At 34.4% G+C, this 15,483-nt stretch overlaps 2 protein-coding genes across 3 annotated transcripts; both read left to right on the top strand.

The window, feature by feature from the left end:
* The first annotated feature begins 4,602 nt into the window (after positions 1-4,602).
* On the top strand, positions 4,603-7,669 carry LOC123310907. The gene is made up of 2 exons (XM_044894598.1): positions 4,603-4,777; positions 7,330-7,669. The coding sequence occupies exons 1-2, from the start codon at positions 4,603-4,605 to the stop codon at positions 7,662-7,664; spliced, it is 510 nt and encodes a 169-aa protein (XP_044750533.1). The 3' UTR covers positions 7,665-7,669.
* A 2,168-nt stretch (positions 7,670-9,837) lies between these two features.
* LOC123312292 (cuticle protein CP14.6-like) lies at positions 9,838-14,058 on the top strand. 2 transcript variants are annotated; one of them, XM_044896649.1, is made up of 3 exons: positions 9,838-9,932; positions 10,040-10,155; positions 13,734-14,058. In XM_044896649.1, the coding sequence occupies exons 1-3, from the start codon at positions 9,912-9,914 to the stop codon at positions 14,044-14,046; spliced, it is 450 nt and encodes a 149-aa protein (XP_044752584.1). In that variant the 5' UTR covers positions 9,838-9,911; the 3' UTR covers positions 14,047-14,058. The 2 variants fall into 2 exon arrangements, with proteins under 2 accessions (XP_044752584.1, XP_044752583.1); XM_044896648.1 differs by having other exon boundaries at positions 9,888-9,932; positions 10,031-10,155.
* The last annotated feature ends 1,425 nt before the right edge of the window (positions 14,059-15,483 follow it).

Raw genomic sequence — 15,483 nt, 5'->3', positions numbered from 1 at the left:
ATATCAACAAAAAACTGAAAATATATAAATTTTTGACACACTGTATCTCGGAAACCAAGACCCAGAGGAAAAAATGGAAGAAGAAAAAAATGTTATTTGACCATTGATAGACTTATTGAGGAACACCCTGTATTTGAATTCTGAATATGAAAAAGTAAGATATATTTGACAAACAATGAGACTAAATCTACTACTAGGCAATAAGATTTTTCTATGTTCTATGTATATTTCCACATATGATTTTTTTTACTTATCTTCAGTAGCTCTAAAGAAGAAAAATAGCATTTGAATATTTATTCATTTATTTTATCAACAAATAGGATATCGACAGGTATAGAAACCCAGATTGATATCCACGGAATGCAGATGGTAGGATAGTAATATGTATATGATTCAAGCTTCAATGTAATGACAAAAAAAAGGAATCTAATAAGAATATTCAAAAAGGCATCAAACAAAAAAATCAAGAGGGTGTGCGAAATCAGCCTAATTTCTTTCCTGAATGATCTGATTGAAAAAGTAGAAAATGTCATCGGATTATTCGGGTTTTTGTTTATCGCCGATACGAGAAATTTATTATAGAGTAGTATATTCATTTTAGACTTAGTTGCTTAGATAATCAAGGTTTGAAATTGTTCTTCAGTAGGTACCCTTCATTTCAATGGTCATGCGGGATACGTATGGCAATTGACGGGTATCAAAGGGCTATACAAAAATGGTGAAAATTGGATGGCGGCCGTCCGCAGCTAGCGGTGTGGCCCGAATTTCTTCGGTTATTTGCTGCTCGAGTTGTGGCAGGGTGTGTGGATGGTGTTCGAAGACCTTATTTTTAATTGAGCCACAAAGAAATAATTGCGGAAGCTCAAATCAGGTGTGCGCACTCCAGGTCCCCTCTCAGTGAGAGCAGTCGCATTATTATTGGTGTTTTGTGGTACCGACTAAAAACCACAAGCCACGCAAAGATCTAATCTTTGCACAAGCCCTAAGGAACACAAATAGCCCTTCAGCACCTACCTGCTCCCACCACAGCCCGAGCAATGACCCTTCTAAACTCGTCAATCGTCTCTGACACACCCTGTATTCTGGAATTGAAAACCTCAAATCTGACAGAATCCATCTAGATCTATATCGTTTTCTTTACTCCATAGAGTCATTCGGGGCAACTGTGCGCACTTTTGCCTTTCAAGCCTTACCCTGTTTCAAATGTTGAAGCTAGAAAAATTAAAGCATATTCATAAGACAGAGAATTTTCTAATCTATAAAAAAGCATCAAAAAGCCAACAAACAAAAACGTTCTCTTTCCGCAAAAAGAAATTTAATGGTGAAAGTCGGAGTGCGTTCACATGCCCCGTATTGCGGGTAAGTGTGCGCCACCCTCACGGGGTAAGTGAACGCAGTGCTTAGTGAACCACACAATCAAAACAAATTACAAAATAATGTCATTAAAATGTTACAATATTAAAGAAATGCTGTTTATTGTCAATACAGAAGCGCCTTTTTATAAGCACTGCATTATTGTTCGTGCCACAATTCCTGGTGAACACAACACTTGATACATTCCCCTGTTGGTGGCTCTTCATATTTTTCCGAACAAATAGGACAATATTGATCGAGTCTTAACCAAGAAAACCAACAATGGCATAATTTATTCCTCACTGAACTAATGCCCATATAATGAATCTATGATGCGCACACTTACCCGCGCACACTTTCCCCAGTAAGCCAAAATTTGAATTGACGTTCTTATAGAGTTGAGCAGCTAAGAGAACCTAAAATTTTATATTATATATTTAGATAAATATGCCCATGATCGAATAAAATACTGTTTAACACTGTCGGACTCGGAACTTGGACCTGGCAGAATTTGCAGAGATGCTGAAAATTAACAAGAAAACTAGTGAATTTGATTGATTGCAAATAAAAAGTTAACGAAACGTCGCACGGCGCATTCCTATGAAAAACTAATTTGGGGATTCTGCGCCCTTGCTTCACCCAAATGAACCCCTCTTTCATACATTGCTTAGTCGAGATATACGCACTGCGCACACTTACCCACTGCGCTCAGTTACCCCGAATGACTCTAATGGTTTCGATCACAATTGAATAACATCATATCTACTCAAAATTCTGAGGCAGATTCTATGAAATTTAAAAGAATACAGATCCCTTTTTTTTCTTTCGGTCACGATAATCTGAGTCTATAGGGTTAAAATCAAATTCTTAATTAAAAAACCCCGCATGGGGAGTGTGGCGTGAATGGACTCTTTACTGAAAATATCTTAAGAATTTTTATTGAATAATGCAACAGGATTACCATCTTGCCCAGCGATCAATTACCTACATGCATTTTGTCTTATTGGTCAGTAATATTTGAAGACACGATTACCAAGGACTTCTTCATTATTCCTTATTATTTCAAATGTCAGTATTTGCCCATTTATAGATTGTGCATGGAGTAAAATCCACATATTCATGTTTCGGGTAAGAAGAATAAGTAAATCCTGATTCAGTAAGAGATGCAGTGTGTTTTATTGGTAAGTAAGAGATTTCTGGATAAATAAGGGGTCTATTCCAACTAAATATACAGCGTATCCCTGAACGAATAGATAATCCTGAACACCTCATAAACAGGTAATGGATGCTCTGAAATTATTAAAATACATTGCTGTTACAAAGAAGTCAAATCCATTGGTTGTTTCATGGAAAAATATTCTACATTTGATCAAAGTTTGAGCGTTCTTGTTGGACAAAAAATGTAGCAAAGCCCCGAGTGGCGAAAAATTTGAAGAAAATGCAACTTCTATGCAGATTTAAAAATACAAAATGTCTTCATAACTATGCAAATCGAAGTTATTCTTATCAGGGAATTGTGTACTTGATGATGAGTGCTGAAAACAATGCTCCCCACTTCTTAAAGTTTCTCGTCCAAATAATTTGTTTCGGTTGGCTTGCAATGGCTAGGCATTCGGTCACCAGTTAATCCAGAACTAGACCCTTTCTGATTAGGGACTTCTTGAAGCGGTCGTTAGGGAACAAGTGAATGGGTGTAGGAGATGCTTTGTAAATTTTCTGAATGGTTCATCATCGGAAAATTTAGTTATTTTCAATCGGTTTTCTTCTTCTCCTGAAGTTCTTTCTTGTAGGTACACTTTTTTCTATACCATAGAAAGCTTTCGGGCCAATGAATGGAGTTTACGCTACTCTCCTGGAAAGTTTATCGCCCTCCCCATTTTCTTTGAAAACGTTCTCATAGCCCCAGTGATCGCAAACAGAGACCAGGCTTTGTACTATATCGAAAGTTTCTCTCTTACTGTCTTGCCTATGCATGCCTAGCTATTGTCACAAAAGTGAGATTTGGTTTTTTTATCTACATCATATCAAGGCCTTTACTGCTTTGCTAGCGGCGATTTAAATATGACTAAACCACAAAAATTTTGTGGCTTATTTCCAGATATTCAATTTCTATAACAATTTGATTAGGTTTCGCCTTTTCCTTGCTGCCTTGCATCGAGTTGTGTTGCTCTGAGCCAGTGAAATAAGAAACCATGATCTTCATCTACTCTTGTTCGATAGAAGTATCTACAATTGGCAACCCGAATGTGTATTTGCTAGTTCGATTAAAAATATTTGGATAATAACAGTTGTTGCTATTAATATCAATGTCATTCAAATTATGGGAGATTTTCTGCTTCGATATTCATAAGAGTTTCATGGATGTTTCTGAATATTAATTATTGCATTTTTAGATTTCACTTGAGATGAGATGCTACAATACTAGGTTATCACTTTCAGCTGAAGGAGGATGGATATAATTTTTTGTAAGTTATTGTTAGTATTATTTTGAGCGATAAGTTGATATTGCTGCCAAAAGTATATAAGGGACCAATTATTCAGTTTCTTATGAATCAAGCATTTTACTCTATTTCTCTCTCAGCTTTCCTTCAAACGAGGCTATACCGTTACATTTTTTTTTAAATAAACCACCTTCCTTAATCATCATCTGAAAGATTTACCGACCTCAGTCAACAAGAAACCCATTATATTTTCAATTACTTCATGCGACTTCAATCCTGACCTGAACACTTTGAGGTACATATAAAGAAGACAATAATGTAATTTATGCCAGTTTGCCCCACGGCCTCCTGTATATTTTCTGCAACCTAACTCAAGTGGAAAAAGGCAAGTGTGTTAGAGTGTTAGACACTATATAAAAGGAATATATTACATTGAACGGTAGTATCTTTTTCAGGTTCTAAACGGTAAAGTTGGAAACGATTAATCTCGTTTTTTAAGAAGCATAAGATCTTCTCAAGGCATCAACACGGTTTTGTAAACGGTAAAAGTACTGAAACAGCAATGTACGAACTGACGCAAATGATATTTGATGGACTAGATTGTGGAAATATATCAGCTGCACTGTTTCTGGACATGTCAAAAGCTTTTGACTGCGTAGACCATACCAGACTGCTCAAAAAGCTAGAACAATGCGGAATTCGCAACAACCAATCGAAATTGATCGAGAGCTACCTGAAAAATAGAGCATAGAAAGTAATTATATCAACTGAGAATCGCACATACTTATCTGAGGAGGAACAAATCGTAATGGGAGTTATACAGGGAAGCATATTGGGTCCATTGCTATTCATTGCCTATATCAACGATCTACCAGATGAAATAAAAACAAATAACCACGACATCAATTTTAACACTACTATTTATGCTGATGATATAAGTGCTTTTACAATCGCAAGAAGCCTTCAAAGAGTGACACATAATTGTGAATCAATCATGAAAGAAGTGGAGAAATGGTGCATCTCAAACAAACTCAAACTTAACATCAACAATGGAGTTTGCCATATTCCACACTGACAGAAGTAGATATACTATACCTGAACACATATCCCTGAAATAAAATAATAGAAAACCTGAACAGTAAACTCAACACCATAATATATACCCTCAATGTAATGAAATACCACGTCCAACAAGATACACTGAAGCTCTTATACAAATCCAACTTTCAGTCAACCCTATCATATGGCATTATTTACTGGGAAAATTGTACATCTTTGAACAGAATATTTCAAACACAAATGCGAGCAATCAGAGTTATGTATAGAATGAAATACAGTGAGACTTGCAGAGGTGTTTTCAGAAGAAATAAAATATTGACGTTGACAGCAATATATGTGTTGAAGTGTGTTATCTTCCTACAAAGCCACAGTGAACTGTTTAAACAGTTTGAGAACAACAACCATACTAGGAGAATTGACCCTTACATATACCCCAGGCAACAACTGACACTAGTACAGAACAATGCAAAATACATGTGCATGAAGATTTACAATGCGTTACCTAAACAGTTTCATTTGATGAAAAATATTAATATATTGAAAAACCAATTGATGAAATTTTTGCTGAACATTGAACCATACAATTTACCAGAATAATTTGAATCTTGTAAAGTAAAACTCACAGAAATCTTGTAAGGAGTAATCATTGAGATTAATTGACTTATTCCCTTATGTTGTATCACAATAATTGTAGGAATTGAATAAACCTTATTATTATTATTATTATTATAACCCTAGGGATGCATTGAGATACCAAATTGGCAGAAGTACCTTACTTCACACTTTCTGATTCATGTAGAGAATCATGAATAAATGTAATCTGATGCATGGAATATACGCTTTTTTTTACTGATATGGGTTAGCCGATAGAAAAACTATGCGAGTTATGTTTGCCTGGTTCACAAGAGGTTGAAAATTTCATCTCAGCCCATAACTGTTACATCTCAAGAATTCTCAAGTTATGATTTATCATGACTCTAGATGTGGTCTAACTTGAGACGTAAATTTTAGCGATGAAACACTATTCAAGACCATTGCATCTTCTCAGTACACTACATTCAAAGGTAGCCATAATTCGCTTGCTGACTAAGTTAAAGAATAGGTATCATCAAAAAAAAAAACTATTGTACTAGAAAGAACCGGTGACCGGTCTGTACTATGTGAAAACTTATGGAAGCAGATAGGCGGTGACGTAATATCAAGACACGTTTTAGCTGAGCTTCCTGATAACTGGTACTGGAAGGCGGCTGTAAAGGGCGCGATGAGAACAACTCTGTTAGGGGGTACAATAGACATTAAGGTCGCAGTAAACTGTAACCCCTTCTCACTATATATAGGTACTATGTATAGAGTGAGTGACATTTTGCATTCCCAGACTAACTTTGACTTGATAAGTGGAGAGTCAAGTGCTAATAGGGCTACTCTGCTGTCAGAAACGATGTATATTTTCGTTTTCCGGTAATTTCGTTCTGCCTGCAAGGGTCTCTAAATGAAACGCCGAAGGACATAGACCCATTGGTATGGCTAATTGAATTGAGGGACCGGCTCCCTCTCATCCGTCTTCGATTTTCGAGCCATCGCGCATCGGTATAAAATACCATCGACCCTCTAGGGAAGACTACTACTTCCTTATTAGCCTTGTTTATAGACATATATAAACAAGGATATTAGCCCATTGGTCGTGACTTGAGAATGTCGTGATAAAGTTTGTCTGGAACTCGCGTCTCAGAGGAAGGTTATCTGTAACTACGTCCTGCAGCTCTTTACATTCATTTAGAATGTGAAGGTGTCCCGAGTAGTCGTCAGTTTTCAGTTCTCGCTCCCTTGCTTCCCAGAGAGTCTACCTGGCCGCCTCGCCTTCTAGAAAAATAGCTAGAGAAGGCAGGTCCAAGATGACCTGCATGGCAGCAGTTGGGCACTTGGACAGGAGCGAGATGCTCCTGTGATTGACAGGCACGCTGTTCTTTGTAGTTTTTCTAGAGCTAATTGTCCCGACGCTAGTTTTGCTTTTGGCCACCAAATGAGAGCTGCATAGCTAACGATTGACCGAACAATGGATTTGTAAATCCAGTTCGTCAGTTTAGGTTTTAACTCATTGTACTTCCGACCATCCACTGGCACGTGAATAGAGCCCTCTGGCCCTTATTGATCACGGCCTCGAGGTGTCGATCCCAGGAAAGACTATATACGTATAGTTTGACTTCCATACTCGTAGACTTGTATAATTGTATGACTAGCATATAAGTATAGAAGATTTTGCGCAAAAATTTGTGCGAAAGGAATCTATTATCTATTATATCGTCACATTGAAGAGTTGTGTATTTTCACATAAATGGGCAGGAAAGAAAATTCCAATCGTTTCCGTCCTGTTTTGAATAGGAAGGCCGCTTGATTGCTGATTACTATTATTGTTTATGACATTGGACATGTTAGATCATATTTACATTATTTCCTTCTATACTGGACTTCTTTTTAGGTTGTATTATTTCAGTTTATTTTTTCAGTTACACAACTAGCAACGGGATCACACGGCAGGAAAGTGCAGTTTTAGTCAATGATCCGAATAGTAAGAATGACGAGGATCAAATCATAAGGATAACTGGATATTATTCTTACATCGATAATGATAACAATATATTTTTAGTTGATTATGTAGCCGACGAAAATGGATATAACATCTCGAGAAAAGAACCATCGTATCCGGCGCCACCAGTGCGAGGCTATAGTCAATCGAATTCCGAAGATGTTTATGAGAGCGAACAACAAATGGGAATATCCTCAGCAGCTTTAGCTTCTCTTGGAGGGTCCTAAATCTTGAGTGTCTCACCCATGGATAAAATTATATTGGACGACAGTTTAAACTATTTCTTCTACCTGCTCGTACAAGCTTTTTCATGAATATTCATATTATTTCCTTTATAATGATATACCTAGACTTAATGAGGCTAACGATAGTGTCTATTCACTTTTTTATTTATATTTTCAATAGGAAACAAAATGTTTCAGAGCAGATTTCAGAACGTTTCATTCACAACCTCGATTCGCTATCTAATTTATCTAATTTTTTATGAGTACGGGGTTAAAAGTTTCAACTTATTCCGTTGAAAGTTCAACAGAATATAGTTCACGAAGTCGACCATCAGTATACAGTAGGCAGTAGGGCGTTTAAAAAAAACCAAAAAAGTATTATTTCTCCGGACCACGCTCAAAAGTTTCATTTGAATGCCAAAATAGACCTCTGAAAATATGAGCCCTCAATATTGCGTTGTCCGCATCGCACTTTTGGATTTTTCATAAGAATAACACAGGAAATTTTTTTTTTATTCTTCTGACTTCTATAACTTATGAACGATGAATGGCATTCCAATATCCCCTCTATGTTTTGTAGAGAATAAAACGCTCTACAAAATAAATTGATATCATTTTTCGATAAGTGAATTTAGTTATTCAAGGTCAAAGTTCAATTTACCCATAATTTAGTCGTTTTTTTTAATACTTTAAAATAAACTGAAAGTTTATTTCTAAGTTCTCTGAGTAAAAAAATTATTCCAATCTAACAATTGATGATAATTTTCAAAAAGCAGAATTTTCAAAAGAGTTAACTGTAATTGATAATTCGTTTCAAGTACCCCTTCTATCTTTACTATATAACAGATAATGGGTAATAGTCTTCAGATGTCTAATTTATATTTGGTGAAATGTTTTTTCCTAAAAACATAATATTTTGGCGAGTCATTCAGAAAAATGACTAAATTGATGGTAAATTAAACTTTGACCTAGAATAATTGTCGACTGGGTTCATTTATCGAAAAATGACATCAGACCTTTCTTGTAGAGCGTTAAATTCTCTACAAAATATAGAAAGGATATTGCAATGCAATATATTCTTGTAGGTTATAAGAACCACAAGAAAAAAAGTTTCTTTTCCTGTGTTAATCTTATGCTAAATCGAAAAGGGCGATGCGGACAACCTAAACATTAATATTAATGGCTTATATTGTTGCTCTCTATGCTCTATGCGTCCAAAATACGAGGAGAAAAACTATGGAGAGTAGAGAGAAGGAGAACGATCGCTGCTTTGAGACCATAGAGTTTTTGTCCCCTAAAATATGTACCAATATGGTATAGTTCATGTTTTCGCCATCAGGAGCGCTGGCCATCACTTGATGGCGAAATTATTATTTAAACTAGTTGAAGTTGGCTGAGTTTTCCTGGTGACAATTAATATGAATATTATTATTTTCGATTTTTGATAAGAGAACAACATGTGACCATGGTGAAATGTTGAAGCGTGCGCTATTGTAAGAGTGTTTTGGCATCGGAAAGAAAAGGAGAAGAGGTAAAATTTCCGAGAGCATTTTTGAGAGGAAATTGGAAAAAACCTCACTTCAAGAATCGACTCCGAATCAATTTGTGTGTCAAGAGCACTTTTGCGATGAAGATATCAAAAAGATGATGGATTCATTATAAGCGAAATCGAAATTGTCATTGTATACTCTATGTTGTATTTTTTCGAAAAGGGAGTAGTGCATGAAAAACGTCATTTCAACTTGTTTATTCTTTATTCTCGTTTTATCTAATTACACCATTCTACCTTCTTTGATTCATAAATATAAGAATCAGAATCGATAGAAAAGTAGTGAATGAGTAGTGACATAGTTTGTGTCCTGGGAAATAATGATTATCGCAATTCAAACTGTTCGAAAAAATCATTGTTTGGGTTTTAATTCTTCGGCATGAAATCGATACCATCTATTATTACCTTATACTTATAATATCAAATGAACAATCGTCTCTTACATAATATAATTCATCAATCATTATTCAATTATTGAAGCTGAAATGTCAGATGTTCATTATGTATTGGATAAGACAATAAATATCAAAAGGTCCTTCTCGATTAATATCCTAATTTTCGAAGTTGGCCTCTCAGTGGTCCACATTTCTATCAAATCTCGCATTGATCCATCAAGGCCTACATAATTATGCGTTCTGTTATTAGTTGTCCGTTAGTTCATCTTCAGAGAAGTTTTAGTAGTGCGATTGGAGAAGAATAGAATGATGAAGCGTCTTTCGAAGGTGAGTTTATTCCGTAAAAACCGATTAGGTTTCTCGTCAATAGTCATCATGTCGATATATTTAATGCATGCAGAAGTAAGTTGTTATCTGAATCAAAGACATTACAGCTATTTTTTATATTGACGTCGAACGTTATTGTATTGGGTGCTCCAACCAAGAAAGATGCCGATGCAACTATAACCAGTTATGATTATAAACTGACAGAAAATGGTTACTTTTTCGAGTGAGTATAATGATTTTAATGGAAATATTATTTTTGTTAAGAAGTAAATGGTGACCAATCAGAGGTCATACTTCCCTTGTTCTTGAAATACGGAAAACAGCAATTTCGAACAGCTTGATTAGTTTGTGACTACCGGAAACAAAAAACTTGAATTCGATGTTCTAGTAAATAATTTTGACATTCAATGAAATGTACCTTTTATCTATTGAACTATATTATATAAAATATAGTCGATTGTAGATAATATTTAATATTGTACCTACTTGATCAGCTGTTTATTGGGATTATTGAGAATCCATAAACAATTCATTGAATATCAGAATTATGATTCCAGTTTTCTTCTGTGTAAACCGGAAGTCACAGACTATTTGTTTGAAGCCGTTTTCTCCAATTTCGGATTTTCCTGATAATGTAGAAAGTTTCAGTTTTAGGTATAGGGTTCGTTTAACCTCCTTTTTCATTCAAATAGAATTGACTGAAATAATGAAAAATATCATTCATGTAAATGGAAAATTGATTAATTCAATTTTCCAACTTGATTATATTCTCAAAAACACCGGATCCATACAGCAATGAGTATTATAAAATATTATACCTACATATTGACAAAATTGAAAATGGTTCTTCTCAGCAGAAATATTCCAGAACTTGTTCCGTTTTCCCATATTTTTTTCATAAGAATCTCAATGACCCATGAACCATTGAGTTCAAATTAGCAATCTTATGCCAAAACAAAGACATACTTAATGTTCCATTTGGAATAAGAAAGTAGTAGGCTGTTTGCGATATAACCGGGAGTAGTGGAGGTTGGACAGTATTCTGGGGAAGAAGTTCATTCGCAAAAACTGTAGATAAAAATTGTAAGCACAAAATTATGGTTAGTTTTCCATGAATTTTACCATTCCTGTTTCTAATTTCATGAAATATTACAATAAAAAACCTTACAGAGGTACAAAAGTGGTTTCTTTATGACACAATATATAACTAAATTGAATAATGAGTGAACAAAAGACTCAGCAGGTTTCACAAAACTTTGACTGCCCGATCAGCGTTTTGACAGTGAGGTCGATTCCCAAAACCAAATAAATTTGAAGGAGGGGCAATTGAGAATCATTGAAAGGACATTTATTAATAATAATTTCCTCTAAATATGCTCTTCAAGCAAGGGAAGGGATACTTCCTGCATACAACAATTTCCTTGTATGAAGAGTTCTCAATCGACTTACAGGTGAATGTTCACTGCACATGGTGTAGTATTTTCTTAAGATAAGTCTTTCCCAAATATTTCCGCCCTGGAAAATTTTATCCAGTTCGGACCACTCAGAACTGAGAATAAAAATCAATGAATGTCACATGGTGCGAGTTTCAATACATAAATTTCCATTTTCCGTAGTAGAGTAAAAAACAAAATTTCTGATAATTCACTTCATTTGATTCATAGTTTTTCATCATGCAATAATTTTCGAACGACATTTTGAGATTTCAATCAAGAAAATAGACCAAAATTCAATAATCAGCAACTATACCTTTTCAAGTTCAAATTGGCTAATCAAAATCAAAATGTCATTAGTCAAAATCAAATTGGCAATATCAATTTCAAACTGGCATTAATCAGAAGAAAATTGGCATTAATCAAGTTGAAATTGGCATTTATCAATTTCAAATTGGCATTTATCAATTTCAAATTGGCATTTCTCAATTTCAAATTGATATTAAACAAAATAAAATTGCAATTGTAAAAATCGAACATCAACCTTCGAATGGAACCGAATCATTTGATCACACAGATCAACACAGCTCTTTTTCTCTGTCTTTCGTTCAAAAATTATGAGTTTTCTGATGTTAACATATCGAAAAGTTTCACTAAGTATATGTATTCGGAGTCTCTCAAATCTTTGCATACTCTGCGAGATGAAATAGTTAATAGGTATCCAAAGAACAGCGAACAGTAATAAACGTTGATTCTGAAACACGAGTCTGAAATCGTCTCTTTTTATGATAACTTATTAAAAAACTCACGATCTTCTGTCTCTGTTCCGTAAATGAAACGAAATGGTAGAATCCAGAATTTACAGAAATTAGAGAATATCGTTCAAAATAATATTGGCAAGGTAACGGTTGTTAATTGTGCAAAATTTATCGCTCATATCCAAATATTAATTTTTTCTACATTCGTTATGCAATATATAAATTTTTTGAGAAAATTCGTTATTCTCGAATAGTTTTAATTAATCATGACGATATTTACTGTGGATATCATTCAATAAAATTTTTTTCATTATGTATTGAAAAGGTATATACCTTCAGTTCAAATTGACGCTAATGAAAATCAAAATGACATTAGTCAAAATCAAATTGACAATATCAATTTCAAACTGGAATTAATCAGAAGCAAATTGGCATTAATCATTTTCAAATTGGCATTTATCAATTACAAATTCACAATAAACAAAATCAAATTGGCAATTCTGAATTTGAATTCTTCATTGGAATAAAATAATGTATTAATGAAAAAATTTTATTGAATGGTATACACAGTAAATAACATCATAATTAATCAAAACCATTTGAGAATAACAAATTTTCTCAAAAAATTTTATATCTTGCATATCCACTGCAGAAGCAATGAATCTTTGGATATGAGCAATGAATTTTGCAACAATCAACAACCATAACCTTGTCAATATTAACATGAACGATATTCTCCAATATCTGCATTCTCTATACCATTTCGTATAGATACAAAACAGAGAATCAAAGTTTATTACCTACCGTTCACTGTTGTTTGAATATTTTTCATTTCATTTTGCAAACTATGCAAAGCTTTGAGACACTTAGTAATACTTTCGATATGTTGCAACCGGAAAAACTCACAACTTTTTAAGGGAAAAGACAGAGAATCAGAGAAAAGTAGCTGGAAAGGTGTGTTGATCTACGTTATCAACTGATTCAGTTCCATTCGAACTTTGATGTTCGAATTTTACAGCTTCAATTTTATTTTGTTTATTGTTAATTTGAAATTGGTAAATGCCATTTTGAACTTGATTAATGTCAATTTGCTTTTGATTGATGCCAGTTTGAAATTGATGTTCTCAATTTGATTATGACTAATGTCATTTTGATTTTGATAAGCGCCAATTTGAATTTGAAAAGTGTAGAAGGGGCTAGATAAATGAAAGCCATACGAGAATCAAAAACTCTTCGATCAAAATGGCCATCTGAAATATTACAAAATTCTATGTTTCCCAAATGGCCCCAAATATGTTTTAACCAGTCCTAGGATCTCAATAACACATTTGAAACATGAGATGGTGCCTCCCATCACTTTAGTCGCTTCGTTTCCTATCTTCCTAGCTTTATAATCTCTGAATGCTACTGAACGAAAAGTGAATGTATTGGTAATCGTCAGTAATGCGTTCAACAAAAAGTATATTCGAAACTCTAATCCTCATTTAGTTATTTGAAGTCCTCTATCTCCACGTAGACGTAGTTCTTTAGGTCACCCTGTATATTATAACAGGCAACATGAAAGGTGCCCCCCCCCTTCAAATTGCTAGTATTTTTTTTTGTTTTTGCAGGTATTCAACGAGTAATGGAATAACAAGAACGGAAAATGGAGTGTATGCCAAAGGTTCCAAAATCAATGATGGTGAGAGCAACATTCTCCACGTAAGTGGATCTTATTCTTACGTGGACGATAAGGGACAAACTCACAGGATTGATTACGAAGCAAATGAAAATGGATTTCTAGTTCGAAAACCACCGGAACTGACCGCTGTTGTTACAAGTCTAGAATCAGCTGTAGCGTTTCTAGGGGAAGAATATGAAGAAAAAGGTCCTCAATATCCGAAAAGAATATCATCCGCTGCTCTAGCCTCTCTTTCTGGGTGATTATGATTTTGACAAATAAATTATTGAATTGAAACACCTGTATTCTTATTCCTGAGAAGTCTCATCATCGATAGATGTGCTGAAGAATGGTAGTCCCCAAAATTGAAAGGGACATTGACATATGGACATGTCATATACATATGACATATAGATAGTAGTAGTAGGTGACCTGGCAGACGTTGTCTGTTCAGTAACTGGAAGTAAAATGAGAGTTGAAAAAATTATTATAATGGTATCAGAAGTGAAAAAAACTATTTGAAACTTTTTATTGAAGTACTTTATTGGTACATATTTATACCTAATTTAATGCATATTTTGAATTTGGTACATCGTTTTTATCATTGTAGTGCCTCTTTGTGAACAATATTTTTTTGTTTCGTCTGTTGCATGAACAAATGAAGTTGAGGTTTTTCAACTGAAGAACAGGCATCATACAAATGACCATGAGAAGAATCATCCGAAAAACTTTCGAACATACGCAACTTATTACTGAACAACCGTTTTACTTTTGGTGCTTTTATATACAATTCAATTTAAAATTACCTTAAGGAGATTTGAAATCTAAATTCCGAAAATATATCCATGCATGTTGTCTACTGTTCAATAAATACTTGATGTCAAATGTGATAAAATGGATAAAACTTCCATATCTGATTCACAGTACTTATTTATTGAACTCTGGTTCAATCTCTGGATAACTGTCTCTGGACCTGGGCAGCAAGCATATTTTCCGAATGTTTGTGATAAAATGGATAAAACTTCCATATCTGATTCACAGTACTTATTTATTGAACTCTGGTTCAATCTCTGGATAACTGTCTCTGGACCTGGACAGCAAGCATATTTTCCAAATGTTGATTCGCCCAGTAGGCCTCGAAAGCCCAAATGAAGCTCAATATCTGGTCACAAAAAATCACAAATAACTTTTGAAGTGTCAATTACAGATCAGAAATACATTAATTTCAGTCACATATCAGAAATATTAATATATCTCTAAAGAGGATTTGAATTAGAGAAATACTCAAATTGAGAGTGAATGAATCACCCTACAAAAATATTATTTTTTACTGCATAGTTTAATAAGTATCTAATTGGTCTAATTTTCAGTGTTTATTTTTAATACCGACCATAATTCCGCAACTTTTTTTCTCACTTTATAATCTATTATCTACTCAAATTCGTTTTTCCAAAGTCAATAATTCCTGAATGGTTTACATCATAGACTTATTATGTAATAGGTCTATGGTTTGCATTTAAATGCTTGGTTGCCGGGCATAAGTGGAAAGAAACCCTGTACTTCTTAAGAATGAGTGACTCACCGTTTTCTCCAGATATTTGTTATTCATGAAATTTTACCTGAAAACGGTCTCAAACTATCAATACTCAGCAACTCAGCTTCAATTATAACTTATAACCATCCGTAGGGCCCTAAAACAC

The sequence above is a fragment of the Coccinella septempunctata genome, chromosome 4 (assembly GCF_907165205.1).
Source record: "Coccinella septempunctata chromosome 4, icCocSept1.1, whole genome shotgun sequence".
Lineage (NCBI taxonomy): Eukaryota > Metazoa > Arthropoda > Insecta > Coleoptera > Coccinellidae > Coccinella > Coccinella septempunctata.
The sequence above is the reverse complement of the archived record's forward strand: the minus strand, read 5'-3'. Positions and strand labels throughout refer to the sequence as shown.